This window comes from Choloepus didactylus, chromosome 6 (assembly GCF_015220235.1).
Source record: "Choloepus didactylus isolate mChoDid1 chromosome 6, mChoDid1.pri, whole genome shotgun sequence".
Lineage (NCBI taxonomy): Eukaryota > Metazoa > Chordata > Mammalia > Pilosa > Megalonychidae > Choloepus > Choloepus didactylus.
In genome coordinates this window covers 55747425-55763953 of record NC_051312.1, presented here as the reverse complement: position 1 = coordinate 55763953, position 16529 = coordinate 55747425, and the positions used below count along the sequence as shown (strand labels likewise).

Below are 16529 nucleotides of genomic sequence, written 5' to 3'. Positions count from 1 at the left end.
TAACCCTAACATTTGGTAACATTTTTTGCTAACATAAATGCAGACAATTAAATATGCAAATGAAAACACACTTTAAAATCTTAGATATTTCTGAATGTTTTAATATCATATACCCCACCCCCACCCAAATTGAGCAACCTCTTGTGTAATAGGTGAAGTATGCAGATAAAGAATACTTATTAAAGGACTTCAGTTCCTCTAAAATAAAGTATATAAGCTTTTCTAATTTATAAAACCGCCCTGGAATCTGTATTCTCGCTGATGCCATTTTGGTCATTGTTTATGTAATCCTTATGTCCTGCAGGTATATTTTATCTGAGTGCTGACAGGAAACAGAGACCAGACACCTGCTCAGCAGAGAAAAGGGGCTATATCCATCAGGGTCACTGCTCTCTGATCAGTGAAGAGGCATCCACTACAGCTTAGGAACCAAAAGAACCTCCACATATTGGGCACTTAATTTATTAGTCTAAGTGGAAGGGTTAAAGAACCTCAGAAAGAGAAAGGAAAGAAAACAAGGAAGTATAAGAAAATCCTTAGTTGGAACAATACAGAGATTGTTGAGTTGCAAAGATAACAGGCTTAACAATAGTAATAATGACTCCCATTATTTACATGATTAAATTTAAAACAAGTTTCTAAGTATTAATGATTTATCTGAAATTATTCCTTTAAATTTTCCCATGCCATTGCCATTTGTCTGTATACAAAATTTATTATATTAATTTCTTCTGAAAGATCAAAAGACAAAGGGATTAGATGACACAAAGAATTTTTTTTAAGTATTTACCATCTCATACCTAAATAACTGTTTTCTCAGTAGCCAAGCCAATGGGAACAATTTAGATAGGATCAAAAATAATAATAATAATAACACTTTCCTAAGATGATTTTCTGGAATCTTTGCTTAATTAGGTTATTGGGATTTCTTTAATAGCATATATCTGAAGGTCCACTAAATTTTCATTTCTTTATATCATCTATGTGACATACCACTTATCTATCAAGTTTTGTGATAACAATTGATCTTCAGAGTGGGGACTCTGGGGTTGACCTTAACTTTACTCAACAAATACATTAGTTGACTCTACTTCTGGAACAGGAAATTTGTCTCATATTCATCTTACTAAAAAAAAAAAAAAGAAAAAGCTTTTAAAAAAAGACATTCTGGTTAATCCAGTTTTAACTAAAATACTTACTTTCCTGTACTCCTCGTTTCCCAAATGTATCTATTCTTTATGATTTTGTGTTTAATGTGATAGAAATGTACTCATAGTAAATGTGATTCTTTACAGCTTCAGGAAAGAAGACACAAATCACTCTGTTTTTCAGGTCCTACAAGAAGCAGATGAAAAGATAGTATTAGATGTGCAAAAAAAAAAATATTATTGAGAAAAGTCTGTGGATGATAAAATGGAGGGACAAGGAACAGGCAAGAGATATTTCATACCATGATGCAGATTTGACACTTGTGGATGTAAGGAGGAGGGGAGAAGGCTTGTGTAGAACATGCACAGTGGCTTCCACACGATAGAAATTTGCCTGTTTTTCATAGTAGTCTAGAAGTAAGTGGCTCAGAGCTGATGGAACAGCTTTCCTATCCTCCAAACATGGATCCACCTCCAGTTCTAAAAAAACCTCCTGTTCTTCACATTTTCCTACAGAAGAGGCTGTGATGATGACCTAGTGAAGCACAGGCATTCCTTTTTAGGAGCCCAGTTAGGAAGTGTTAGCACATGGAGCATTGCACCCTATTTGCCAGAAATAGATCATATGCCAAGCCAAGTTGAAGAGAGTGTATAAAATGTTATATCTAGGTTGGCACTCATGGGTCCAACCAAAACTCAAGGTTTCTTTTATTAAAGAAGGTGAGAATATTCCTTGGTGAATAAGTAAAAGTCCTTATCACAATCACTAATGTTCAAGTCTAACTTGCAATAGAGTAATCCATTTTAGAATAAGCTTTTCCAATATTATTATGTAAAAAAAAAAATGGAAATTTTAAACGCATTTCTTGTATACTAAAATGTAGGAAGGACAATTTCAGACCAAAAGATAAATTAACTTAGCTAAAATGATCTATCGTGACCTCCCCCTCTCCTTCTCCTCCTCCTCGTCCTCCTTCTAATCATTGTTATTGTCATTGTCATTGTCATCGCCATCATCATTACCGTCTTTAATTTTGCTGTGTGCTGGTGAATCATTTGCTGTAGACTGGTAAAAACATCATGACTGACAGGCACTAAGTTTTAGAATTGCATTTAGAATCGCTAATATAGTAAAAATAAAATTGCTGTAATTCCAAATATAATGAATATCAATTGCTTGATGTTATCCGTCTGACAATTTTAACTTTTCACAATGTTGCTAAGAAGCTTAAAGGAAACAAAGCATCAACTGGGTTTAAATCTTATGTTCATCGCAACAAAGAGATGCCCTCACTCGGGGTGTATTTACTCTTACTTTGCATATTCTTTTATCAAATCCTGAGATGGAATTTTGCTTTTTAACTCATGGAAAAGGTCTGAAATATGCAATGCAGGGAAGTAATGTGTGACTGTGAGGGAAAAACTCTTAAAAATTATTTTTAAATCATTATAAGCAAGCTCAAGAAATCTAGCTGTTCACCATCATGTAATGCAGAAAAACAGATCTAGGTTTTAATGTAGGTTCTGAATGAATCATTGCATAATACAAAAATTAATGTTTTAATGATGAATCCATGTTATGAAGAAAAGTTTAAATTGTATTCTGCACATTCAGTTTAACTAAAAAGTGTATAAAAATGAAAACCCAAAGGTTAAAATGAGCCCTTTCTGTCACTTGAATGATAGAAGATAAATAACATAACAGAAGTAGAGTTGGGCAAATGATGCATACTTTTTATAGTGGTAATCTCCCATTCCCTGTTGACACCAGTCAACATTAGTTTGAAAAATAAATGAAAGTCATGTTTTCTTGAGAGAATATCCTGACTGTAAATGGATCTTGCTGAGTAGACTGGAGCAGAAGAGAGGAAATGTCAATCAACTATGCCTTTGAATTTGGGAAAGATGAGAGAACTGGTCCTTTTCTGAAATCAGTAGCCCAAAATTAATGATAGTCATGTAAAGGAGGAATTGTCTTGGAGACTAAAATTAATTTAATAAGATAAAGGTGCTGTGTCTCAGTTACAACTCCCCCATCTAATTTTTTGGGTCAGTTTGAAAACTTTATGTGGGGAGGGGCAGAGCTATAGTAGAAGTAGAATCCTGAGGGCTGAAGGGTAAATATTCATTCTTAACAGCCAGCATTGAACCCCACAGGCAACACTGGTTTTTCGTCTTCTTGGGCATTGTATCCAGTATTTCACTTGCATTATCTGTATCAAGGAAAACAGGGCCCCTTTTCACGGAATTGGAATCATTAACTAGTTTGTAATAAAACACAAACCCTTGCTGCTTCTGGATTCAGTGTTGAATTGTGTAACCTAGAATTGTCAGTGTGTCAGTCTCTATCTCTCTCTTCCCTACCTGTCTGCTTTCCTCCCTTCTTCTGTTTCTCCCTTCATTTCATTCATTTCATTTCATTTCATTTATTTCATTTCAAACTTCATTCCATTTTCTTTTGTTCTCTCTTATCAACTTCCTGATTCAATAGATCAGGAAACGCAGGTGGTTAACCATCAGAATGTCTGTGTAAAGCTGTGTTTCCAATATGAGAACCTGTCAGTGATTTATCTTTACAGCACCTTTAAGTTTCCATTCTAATTGCACTGGGACAATGATTTTAGGATTATGGCCTCATCATAACATAGCCTCCCACTTTGCAATCTGCTACATGGCATGGCTAGAAATGCTTTGAAGAAACTGAATCACAGTACCCTTGCAGTTGGAAGACACAACAAATGCATGATTGTAAAACTATAATATTTCAAGTAGCTAGGTCTCCTTTCCTTGTGAAAAGAATTTCAAATAATTATAGTTTACTTGGATCTAATAGTCTCATAACAATTTTGTGTTTTTTAACTTCCATGGCAAAGTGCTTTTTAAACTGAATTTTATTTACATATAATTTATATACAATAAAATCCCCCTCCCTTAGGAGTACCATATGATGAACTTGACGGATTTATGGAGTCATATACCCAACACTGAAGCCAGGATATTGGACATTTCCCATCATCCAAAAAGTTTCCTCTTAACTTTTCTTTGATTTTTTTACTAGAGAATTTGATTTACAAAACAATTATGCATAAAATACAGGATTCCCATGTACCACCCTACTACCAATGCTTGCATTGGTGTTAAAAATTTGTTATAATTGATAATACTTTTTTTGTAATTCTAGCATATTTTTATTATTCATCTACCCATACACTGGATAAAGGGGTTGTCAGTCACAAGGTTTTTACCGTACACAGTCACATGATAAAAGGCTACTGGATTACAGTTCAACAATTCAGTTATTTCCTTCTGGCTATTCTAATACACTAGAAACTAAAAAGAAATATCTGTATAATGAATCAGTAGTTACAATCATTTGTTAAATCCTAATTCCTCAGATATAACTCCCCCCTCTCATTTGATCATTCTCTCAATATTCATGAATATCTGAGCAATGACCACTTTAACTTCTTCATTAGAAAGGGGGAATCAACCTTATGGGGTAAAGGAATGAAATGGTTGATGTTCCTGGAAAGAGTGGTAACTCTCAGTATAAGGGCTTATATGGCATAGGAAAAATCTGGATGTCTTAAGTTCTGAAAAAATAAACTTATTAAGCAAAATTTTTCTAGAGGCTTCAGTAGAGCCCAGGGTACTCTTTAGGCTTTTCAGGAATACTGTTGGTTGGGGCTTGGTATACTGTGGCAATTTGCAATATCTGGCTGAAGCTTGCATAAGAATAACCTCCAGAATGGCTTCTAGACTCTACTTGGAATCTCTTAATCACAGAAACTTTATTTTGTTTCATTTCTTTTTCCTCTTTTGATTGAGGAAGTGTTCTCAATCCATGATGCCAGGGCTGGGGTCATGCCCGGGAGTCATGTCCAATGTAGGGAGTGGGGAGGGTAGTGAGATTATCTGAAGAGTTGGCTTTGAGAGAGAGGCCACATCTAAGCAACAAAAGAAGTTCTCTTGGGGTGATTCTTACACATAATTATAAGTAGGCTTAACTTTGCCATTGCAGAAATAAGTTTCATAAGGGCAAGACTCAAGATCATAAGGTCAAGGGCTTGCCTTATTAAATTGGGTGTCCCTAAGGCTTGAGAAAATATCAGGAATTCCCCAGGTTGGGAAGTTTAATAGTTCTACATTTTTTCTCCAGTCTCTCAAGGGAACTTTGCAAAACCTTTATTACTTTCTGCCCAAAATACTCTAGAATGTATAAGGTTATTACATTAACCTGTACAGAACAACAAGATTTCATTCCTTTTTCTAGGTTTCATGTAATTAGATTGTTACATACAGGTTAAATTAGATAGAAATTAAATAGAAAATTTAAATTTTGGACCAAATAAACATCTTTTCTTTGGTCTCATACCAAAGTTGAAGTTTTAAAACATGGATAATATCATCCTTTACCCTGTATTCTGATTTACTTAGTCCTAACCAGATCTGCTTCATTCATATCTCTAATTGAAGTCTGATCTCTTTTTCAGCTTCCTTAACAATTTCTGTATGGAGTAATGCTGACTTTCATAGCTGCAGAGCTGTAACTCTGAGTCTCAGGTATCGCACAGATACCTAAAGTTCCAGGAACCTACCAGGTTATAAACAAAGAGCATGGCATCCCAGGATTTAGAAATAACAGTAAAAAACTCAGTAATAAATGTGACTGCTGTAAGAGCTTATAATCCAGGAACCTTTACAATGAGGCTTTTTGAACTTTCTGTACCTCTTAACCATTGATTTCCCAATCTCTGCCCACTTTCTATACCTTAATAACATATGCTCTCGAATTCAGTTCTCAGAGTTTGCTCATTATAGTTAGTTTGCATTAGTGAGAGCATATAATATCTGTCCCTTCATTTCTGGCCCACTTCACTCAACATAATGTCCTCAAGATTCATTCTTCTAGTTGCATACGTCATGACTTCCTTCCCTTCTGCAGCCACTCAATATTCCATCGTATGTGTACACATTTTGCCCTTCCATTCATCAGTTGATATACCCTTAGACCACCTTCATTCATTGGCAATTGTAAATAATGGCACCATAAATACAAGTGTGCAAATGTCTATTCATGTCCCTGCCTTCAGTTCTTCCAAGCATATACCTAATAATGGAGCTGTAGGATCTTATGGCAAACCCAGGACTAGCCTCCTGTGGAACCACCTCACTGTCCTCCAGAGGGGTTGCACCGTTCTACTTCCTTACCAACAGTGAATAGGTATATCTCCCTCTCCACATCCTCTCCAGCACCTGTATCTTTTTGTTTATTTTTTAAACATTTTATTCACACACCATGCAATCCATCCTAAGTGTGCAATCAATGGCTCCTGGTATAATCACATACTTATACATTCACCACCACAGTCTATATGAAAACATTTACATTTCTTCTGCAAAGAAGGAAGAGAAAAAAAGGAAAAATGAAAGGAAAAACAACAAAAATTCCATACCTTTCCCTTGTATCCCTCTCTTATTGACATTTAGATTTGTTATATTGCCTTTGTTACAAATAATGAAAGAATATTACGTTGCCGTTAACTAGAGGCTCTAGTTTGCGTTAATTGTATTTTTTCCATATACCGTCCCACTTTTAACACCTCACAATGGTGACATTCATTTGTTCCCCCTCAAGTAAAAACTTTCTTATATTTGTACATTTAACCACCATTATTGTCCATTCTAGGTTTTGCTAAGTTATACAATCCCAGTTTTTATCCTCCACCTTTCCTTCTCGTGTCATATATGCCCCCAGCCTTCTTCTTTCAACCATACTCACAGTCAGCTTTGTTCATATTACCTACAGTATTGTGCTACCATCACTTGATATTTTGCTAGCCATTTCTGAATCTTTATAATCAATTCCATTGAGCATTCTGCACTCATTCAGGATCAAATGTCCAATTTCTACCTTCTTTCTCTCTCCTGATAACCCGTGTTCTCAACTTTAATTCTCAGAATTTCCTCACTATAATTAGTTCGTATTAGTGAGACCATACAGTATTTGTCCTTTTGTTTCTGGCTAATTTTGCTCAACATAGTGACCTCAAGGTTCATCCACATTGTTGCATGCATCATGACTTTATTCCATCTTATAGCTGTGCAAAATTCCATTGTATTTATATACCACAATTTGTTTATACACTTGTTGGTTGATGGACATTGGAGCTATTTCCCTCTATTGGCAATCATGAATAATGGTGTTATAAACATCAGTGTGCAAATTTCTGTTCCCATCCCTGCTCTCAGTTCTGAATATATACCTAGTAAAGGGATCGCTGGATCATATGGCAATTCTATACAGTATTTAGCTTCCTGAGGAACTGCAAACTGCCTTCCAGAGCCATTGCACCATTCTACATTCCCACCAACAATGAATAAGTGTATATATCTCTCCAAATCCTCTCCATCACTTGTAGTTTTCTGTTTGTTTGTTTGTTTGTTTGTTTTAAATATAATGGCCTTTCTAGTAGGTGTGAGATATCTCATTGTGGTTTTAATTTGCATTTTCCTAATACCTAGTGAAATTGAGCATCTTTTCATTTGCTATTGAGCCATTTGTATTTCCTCTTTGGGAAAGCATCTATCCATCTCTTTTGACCATTTTTAAATTGGGTCATTTATCTTTTTATTGTTGAGTTGTAGGATTTCTTTGTATGTTCTGGATATTAAGCCCTTATCCAATATGTGGTTTCCAAACATTGTCTCCCATTGAGTAGACTACCTTTTTACTTTCCTAACAAAGTCCTTTGATGCACAAAAATATTCAATTTTGAGGAGACTCCATTTATCTATTTTTTATTTCATTGCTAGGAAACTACCTCCTACCACAAGATCTTTAAGATATTTCCTTTCATTTTCTTCTCCAAATTTTATGGTCTTAGCTCTTCTGTTTAACCCATTTATAAACATATCCAAAACATATCCAAAAAAATGTACCTCTTTGATCCATTTTAAGTTAATTTTTATATAAGGTATGAGATAAAGGTCCTTTTACATTCTTTTGGATATGGATAGCCAGCTCTCCAAGCACCATTTGTGAAAAGGCTGCTCTGTCCCAGTTCAGTGGACTTATCAAAAATCAATTGTCTGTAGAAGAGAGGGTCTATTTCCAAACACTCAGTTTGATTCCATTGGTCAGTATATGTATCTTTATGTCAGTACCATGAGTTTTTGACCACTGTAGCTTTGTAAAATGTTTTAAAGTCAGGTAGGGTGAGAAGTCCATTTCACTTTTCTTTCCCGAGATATTTTTAGTTATTTGGGCACCCTGTCCTTACAAATAAATTTGTTTATTGGTTTCTCCATTTCCGTAAAGGAAGTTTGGGGATTTTAATTGGTATTGCATTGGATCTATAAATTAATTTGGGTAGAATTGATATCTTAACTATATTTAATATTCCAGTGGAAGTTATGTCCTTCCATTTATCTAGGTCTTCCTTGATTTCTGTTAGCAATGTTTTGTAGTTTTCTGTGTAAGGTTTTTATGTCCTTGGATAAATTTACTCCTAAATATTTGATTCTTTTGGTTGCTATTGTAAATGGAATTTTTTTCTTGATTTCCTCTTCAGATTGCTCATTACTAGTGTATAGAAACACCACTGATTTTTGCATGTGAATCTTGTATCCTCCCACTTTGCTGTACTTGTTTATTAGCTCCAGTAGCTTTGCTGTAGAGTTTTCTGGATTTTCTACATATAGGGTCATGTCATCTGAAAACAGTGAAAGTTTTACTTTTTCCTTTCTAATTTGGATGCTTTTTATTTCTTTTTCTTGCCTAATTGTTCTAGCTACAACTTCCAGCTCAGTGTTGAATAGCAATGATGACAGTGGGCATCCTTGTCTTGCTCCTAATCTTAGAGGGAAAGCTTTCAGTCTTTTTCCCATTGATCATGATTTTACATGCGGGCTTTTCATATATTCCCTTTATCATGTTGAGGAAGCTTCCTTCTATTCCAATCCTTTGAAGTGTTTACATCAAGAAAGAATGTGAATTTTGTCAATACTTTTTCTGTATTAATCGAAATGATTATGTGTTTTTCCCCTTTGATTTACTGATATGAGGTATTACATTAATTGATTTTCTTATGTTGAAACATCCTTGCATATGTGGAATAAAGCCACTTTGTCATGGTGTGTACTTTTTTTCATGCACTGCTGTATTTGATTTGCAAGTATTTTGTTGAGGATTTTTGCATCTATAGTCATTAAAGAGATTGGTGTGTAATTTTCTTTTCTTGTAGTATCTTTCTCTGGCTTTGATATTAGGGTGATGTTGGCTTCATAGAGTGAGTTACGTAGTTTTCCCTCCTCTTTTTTTTTTTTTAAGAGTTTGAGCAGGATTTGTACTAATTCTTTCTTGAACACTTGGTAGAATTCACATATGAAGGCATCTGGCCCTGGACTTTTCTTTTTTGGAAACTTTTTGATGACTGAGCCAATCTCTTTATTTGAATTGGTTTGTTGAGTCCTTCTATTTCTTCTCAAGCCGGTGTTGATTCTTTATGCTTTTCTAGGAAGTTGTCCATTTCATTTAAGTTGTCTAGTTTTTTATTATATAGCTGCTCATGATATCTACTCATTATCTCCTTTATTTCTACAGGGTCAGTAATTATGTCCCCCCTCAAATTTCTGATTTTATTTGCATCCTCTCTCTTTTATTTTCTTTGTCAGTGTAGCTAAAGGACCATCAGTTTTATTGATTTTCTCAAAGAACCAGCTTCTGGTTTTCTTAATTCTCTCTATTTCATGTTTTGATTTCATTTGTATCTGCACTTTTTATTTCTTTCCTTCCATTTGCTTTAGGGTTAGTTTGCTGTTCTTTCTCTAGTTGCTCCAGGTAAGCAATTAAGTCCTCAATTTTGCCTCTTTCTTCTTTTTTAATATAGGAGTTTTGGATGATAGATTACCCTCTAGCACTGCCTTTGCTGCATCTCATCAGCACATTGTATTCTCATTTTCATTGCTATGAGATATTTATTGATTTCTCTTGTAATTTCTCCCTTGACCCACTGGTTGTTTAAGAGTGTGTTCTTTAGCTTTCATGTATTTGAAAATTTCCCAGCCTTCTGCCTGTTAATGATTTCCGCTTCATTCCTTATGATCCAAGAAAGTGTTTTGTATAATTTCAATCTTTTTTAAATTCATGAGACCAACTATGTGACCCAACATGTGGTCTATCCTGCAGAATGATCCAAGAGAACTTGAGGAAAATGTATATCCTGCTGTTGTTGGGTGCAGTGTTCTGTAAGTATCTGTTAAGTCCGGTTCATGTATCATTTTATTCAACATCTCTGCTTCTTTATTGATCCACTGTCTAGATGTTCTATCCATTGATGAGAGTAGTGTATTGAGGTCTGGCTCTGGGAGGAGTGACTCCCTATATAGGATTGACCGCAATCAGATTTTACTATTCAAGACCAGCCCAGGGCCCATGAAGGGGGTGTAATCAGTATCAAGTTTCCCTGGGGATGATACCCTGCAGGGTGCCAGTCTTTCCTGTGTAGCCTCTTAATTCTGTGCTTTTCCAGTTCTGCGCAGTAGATGGCACTTGTCAGCCTGATGCTCTCCACAGGTGTAAAGTCGTACTGTGCCTTTAATTCTCAGCAAACACTGTCCTGCCAGTGAAATGGTTGAGACAGAGGCTGAGGCTGAAATCAGGCTTAATCTCTGTGTTTTACGGTTCCTGGGGTCTGAATTCTCTTAACAACAGTTACCACTTGTGCTGGGCCTTGTCTCCACTCTTTTTTTTTTTGAGGGGGTGGGGAGGAGGAACAGCTCTTCAGTCCCTGGTTCCCTGCAGGCTGTTAACATTACAGGTCTCTCAAGCAGCCCCCTTTCCCCACTGCTAGGAGCATTTTTGAGACAGGCTGAGCTCCACTTTTTGTAGGTTGAGACTACTACCGGTATCCTAGCCCTGGGGTGTAAATTCTGTGAACGAGAGCTGCCACTAGTGCTAGGCCCTCACCTCCACCTTTTCTTGAGGAACTATCTTAGGGAACTATGTCCTCCACCTGATAAGTGACTTTGTCTCTCAGTCATTCCTAATTTCCACCCTTTCCTGCCTACTGCTTTCTTTAATGGGCTGAAAAAAAAAAATAATAAAGAAAAGTAAAGAAAAGAAAAACCCTTCTCCAAGCTGGTCCCTAGCCCACCAGTTTTGACAATCAAGAGCTGGAGTTGGTACCCAGCCCTGTGTGCTTTTTCCTGGAGCATAGCTCTTTTCTAGTATTTTGAGCTCAGACAGCTCCAGAAACCTCTGTTGTTTGTTCATCAATCCTGCCTCCTCCCTACTGGGGATGGGCCTGCTATAGATGTCTTGGTTTCTTTCTTCTTTGCTTTGTAGATTTAACTGTGCTTGGAACTGGTATTCAGCAGTCCAGATTTGTTAGCCAAATCTGCAATTGAAGCCTGGTTGAGCTCTCCTTCCCTTGCTCCTAGTAGAGGGGGCTTCTGTTTCCCACCAGGGAGACTCCAGGTCAACCTGCTGTGCCAGTGACAGAGAAGCAGCCTCCACAGCAACAAAGAATTTACTTACACTTCTGTGCTGTGATCTTGGCCCTTCCACTCATTGCAGGCTGGTGTGTTATGTGTGTCTAATCATAGAAGTCCCCAGAGAAGTTATTCCAGACAGTTCCTGGCTATTCACTAGCTGCCGTAGAGAACAAAGTAAATTTCACAGCTCCGTATGCCACCATCTTTCCTCACCTCTCCTCTTACCCTTTTATATTTAATCCCTATCCCAACCCTTAGCCCATGGTAACCACTGAACTGATTTGGATCCCTATCCTTTTCTCTTTCCTAGAATATCACATAAATGGATTTAAACAATGTATTGCCTTTTGCAACTAGATTATTTCACTTGGTATAGGGCTTTTGAAATTCATTCATATTGTTGCACACTTCAGTATTTTATTCCTTTTTTTCCTCAGTAGTATTCTGCTTCATGTCACCCGCCAGTTAAAACATATATGGGGTTGTTTTCAGCTTCTGATTATTATATTACTGCTATGTACAATTGTATATACTTTTTAAATTTTTTTCTCTTGAGTAAATACCTTGGAAGTATTGTTGTATCATATAGTAGATACATGTTGACTTTCTAAGTATCTACCAACCTGTTTCCCAAAGTGAATTAACATCTTACATTCCCACTCAGCTATTTTTAATTCACATTTTTTTATTTGACTCTTATGACTTATTTGTTTGTGTGTTTTTTCCTCCTGAGTGAAGACAAAAATCTATAATATTTGGAATATAATATTAGATATAGATGTCTGAATAATACTGATGTACTTATGTCTGAGTTTGAAATTGTGTCTGCCTTGGAAAATTGGGAATGCATGATCATCATCTGTGGCTTCCTGGAATCTATTTCAATACTGGCTGACAGAAGATTCTCTGTTAAGCACTTTTATATTTGTGACAGCCCTCTTAAAAAGTACATTCTTTGATGGGCAAACACACTTTACCTCATTATTTTAACATTCTGGCTGCTTTCCTCACTTCTTATCACATTTGCTTCCCCTTGGACATATATCAAACTCAACCTTGGTCCTCAATTAAAATTTACCCATATTTTATCATTAAAGAAAGAAAGTAATGCAAAATAAACAGTGAAAATTGAGGCATGCATATGCACAGATATATTTAGCATCTAAAATTGGATTGTTAGCCGTGCTTGGGTAGTTAAATTTCTGGATGGGAAACGGTAACCCATTTTCTTTAAATACTACCTTTTAAACAATATGCTTTCTTTGAACAGGCTTTGGGTTTTTTCCTTCCTGCCTAATTTGTCTAGAAGTCTGAATCACAAAACAAAGATTGTTTTTCTGTTTCACTTCCAAATTTGTTGGTTTCTTCTTTTGTTTGGTTGCAAAATTCACTCGTGTAGTTTAAAACCATTCTTATCTTCAAGATTGAAAATAAAAAAGAATTAAGGTACTAATCCATGTTTCTGTTCTTGCAGTCCAAAAAAATTCAAGCCCAGCTGAAAGAGCTTCGTTATGGGAAGAAGGATTTACTATTTAAGGTGAGCACCTTTCTCCCTTCCCCCTCCACCTAGCCTGCGCAATACCTAAACTAACTAAAATATTATTATTTGGATTTTCTGAAGAAGAATAATTATATTTAACTGCATTGAAGATACTTTCATTTTTCTTGCTTACCTAATTAAAGGAGATAAATGCAGTTCTCATTCCCAGATATATTCATAATCAAAGCCAGACATCATTCCAAAGTGTTATAAAGCCCTTTTTAACCTTTTATTACTTTAATATAATGTTGAATATATCATATTTTAGAATAAAGCATCTATTGAGCAGGTTTCCAGAGATGTGGTTTATTGATGGACCTATATTCTTTACTTCAAGAGATTTCTGTATGTCTATTATAGAATGTCATTATATTTAATCACTCACTTTTGGTTATTGAGACTTCCCTTTACAAGGCTATATAGTAAAAAGTCTATGAATATGTGTATGATGAAAATGACACCCCAAAGGTATTTACTTCCAAATCTTTGGAACCTGTGAACATCACCTTACATGGAAAAGGAACTTTGCAGATATTAATCAGCTAAGATATTGATATCCAGAGATTATACTAGACTGGGTGATCCCTAAAGGCACAGGAGTCCTTGTATGAGGGAGACAAGAAAATCAAAATGTGACAATGGAAGCATGAGGGAAAAATGCAATGAAAAGGATTCTCTCCTAGAGCTTCTGGAAAGAACCAGTCCTACCAACACCTTGATGTTAGCTCTATAATTGTCATTACAGACTTCTGACTTCCAGAATTGTAAGAAAATAAGTTTGTGCTTTCATAAAAATAAGTTTGTAATATTTTGTTATAGAAGTATTAAGAAACCAATAGAAATACTTTCCTTTTTCCACTTGAGCAGGTGAGATAAAAGGCTTTTAATTGTTATGTTTTTGGTACATCTTTACTGTCGAATGTAGGATGATGATGATAGAGCATTCAGCTCTTAGCAGCAGGAATAATAATTTAGTTAATAAACTACTAATTATTTGGGGTGTAATATTTCCTCTCTCTACTCTTGATTTAGTGTCATGGGAAGATTTCCCTGTATGTTAACCTATACTTATTAAACACTCATTCCATGCAAAACATGAATCTGGGCATATATTACCATTTACTCTTTCATAAATAGGCCATTCCTTAGACTTCATTTATAACAAAATATTTTCCCAGCATTCCAAGAGAACTGGGGATTAATTCTTACCAATGCTTACTGACCCTCCCACCCAAGACTCCCCTTATTGTATATAATCAATAAGGTAAAAATATGAAATCCAAGTCATTTACTGTCTATCTTTAATCTTTCATTACTGAGACTGATAAATCTAAGGAATCTTCATTCATTCATTCAGGCTTGCATTCTCTCTTTTTGATCATCAAAACTTAAATAGTTGAGATTACCCAAAAATAATGGCATAGTGTTTGTTTTCATTTGCAATGAAAGTCTTAGTTCCTCAGCAAGTTAGTTTCCTGGCTGCTAAAACAAATACCATACCATGTGTTGGCTTTGAAAATGGGAATTTATTGGCTCATGGATTTGAGGCTAAGGGAGGTTGATAACCAAGGTGTAAGCAAGGCAATGCTTTCTCCCTGAAGACTGTGGCATTCAGGGGCTAACTGCCAGATATCCTTGGTCTTTGGCTTTTAATCACATGGTAATGCACATGGCAGCATCTACTTCTTTCTTTTCTGGTTCCATTTACTTCTCACTTCTAGATGTTCCTCATGGCTTCTCTCTCTAAATATTTTTCTGTTTATAAAAGACTCTCATAATCCAAATTAAAGCCCAATGTGATTTAGTTGGGCCACACCTTGACTGAAATAACATCTTGAAGAGATGAGATCTTAATTACAATAAATCCACATCCTAAGATTTACCTCTTTGCAACATACTAATTCTTGAATGTAGATTAGTGATTTATTAACTTTCAGAAATTGTCTAATTCAGGATTTGTTGAAAATCTTTATGACTTGGAAAACAAGATATATCATTTATGAGCCTTGTTTTTTCATGCTGCTTGGAGAGGCTAACTCACAAAGAAATAGAGTAGACCAACCCTCAGGATATTGTATTAACTAGGATGCCTTCAGCAATATTCCCCCCCAAAAAAAGCTGTTTAACAGTAGTAGTATTTTATTAACACAAATAACAAAAGGTCTAGAAGCAAGACAACTTTATAATTGATTCATTAGTTCAACAATGTCATCAAGAACCTAGACTTTATTTTTTCACCCTACCTTTCCATATCATCACCCTCAACTTTCTGACTTGTCCTTAGTCTTGATTCCTTGTAACAAGAAAGCTGCTAAATATCTATGTGCTCTGTCTTTACATAACTGTGCCCAAAGTCAGAGAAGAAATGGATGATATTTACCCTGCAGTGACACTCTTTGTTTAAAGGAGGAGAAATTTTTGAGGAAGACCCTCTAAACTGGGGCATGTGTCCATGAAAAAAAGTGAGATCTTAGTATTTTTAGCTTCTGTTGAGAAAGATTGTTTCTATTAGATATAAAGGAAAAGGAAGGGAATGGCTTAGTGGAAGACATAAAGAGTTTCTGCTATAATGTACTCATCTCCTCACTGAGGGCAAAACGCATCTGATTTGCTTCCAACTATATTGAGCTAACATTTTAGATCTTGAATAAACATGTTAAATAAATGAGTGAATAACGTCTTAAATAAATGAATGAATATCCAGGCAGTGGATAGTATTAATTCATATATGTAGCACTAAAGGGTATGTAACCACAGCAATTGACTCATGCATTTTTGAAAAATGAGTCTTCGAAATATCTTTGGTGTGAATTTTAAGTTGCTGAAACATGAGATAAGCAGTGGAAGAAGATTCTGTTTCAAAGAAGTTTCTTTTTAAGATCTGTTCCATTTTGAATTGATTTAATGTTTTGTAGCATAGACAGGCTTTGAAGGAACAATGCTTGCTGTTGAAGCACTGAACTTTTCTCTTAAAAAATAATGCTATGTGCTAGAAATTGCAAGACAGAATGATGAATGCATTGTTCCTATTAATGTTTGCGAGTTGGCATTTGCTTGGGGAAGGCTGCCAACTGCAGTAAACATTTTCCACTAAAGAAGGAGTAACTCGGATAGCTGTTAGCAGTCCAGAACTTGAGTTATTGAATCCTCCTTGCTTTTATTTGGAGCTGATATTTTCTGGTATACCTCTTTTCCATTTTGGTGTTTAATTTTTTTACATATACCCTTTTTTAATTTCAAAAGCGTTATTTGCTCATAGCCGAAAATTTTTAAAAGTGTCAAAAACTATAAAACTTAAAATGAAAACACTTAAAATCCATCACTCAGAACAAATGCAAACAATA

At 35.5% G+C, this 16529-nt stretch overlaps 1 protein-coding gene across 4 annotated transcripts in view; it reads left to right on the top strand.

Annotated features, from left to right (window-relative positions):
• LUZP2 (leucine zipper protein 2) overlaps positions 1–16529 on the top strand; it is a 654481-nt gene that overhangs the window by 466898 nt on the left and 171054 nt on the right. For all 4 annotated transcript variants that reach the window (XM_037839189.1, XM_037839191.1, XM_037839190.1 and 1 more), the window contains exon 7: positions 13120–13182. In XM_037839189.1, coding sequence (XP_037695117.1) covers positions 13120–13182 — 63 coding nt within the window. The remainder of the gene's footprint in view (positions 1–13119; positions 13183–16529) is intronic.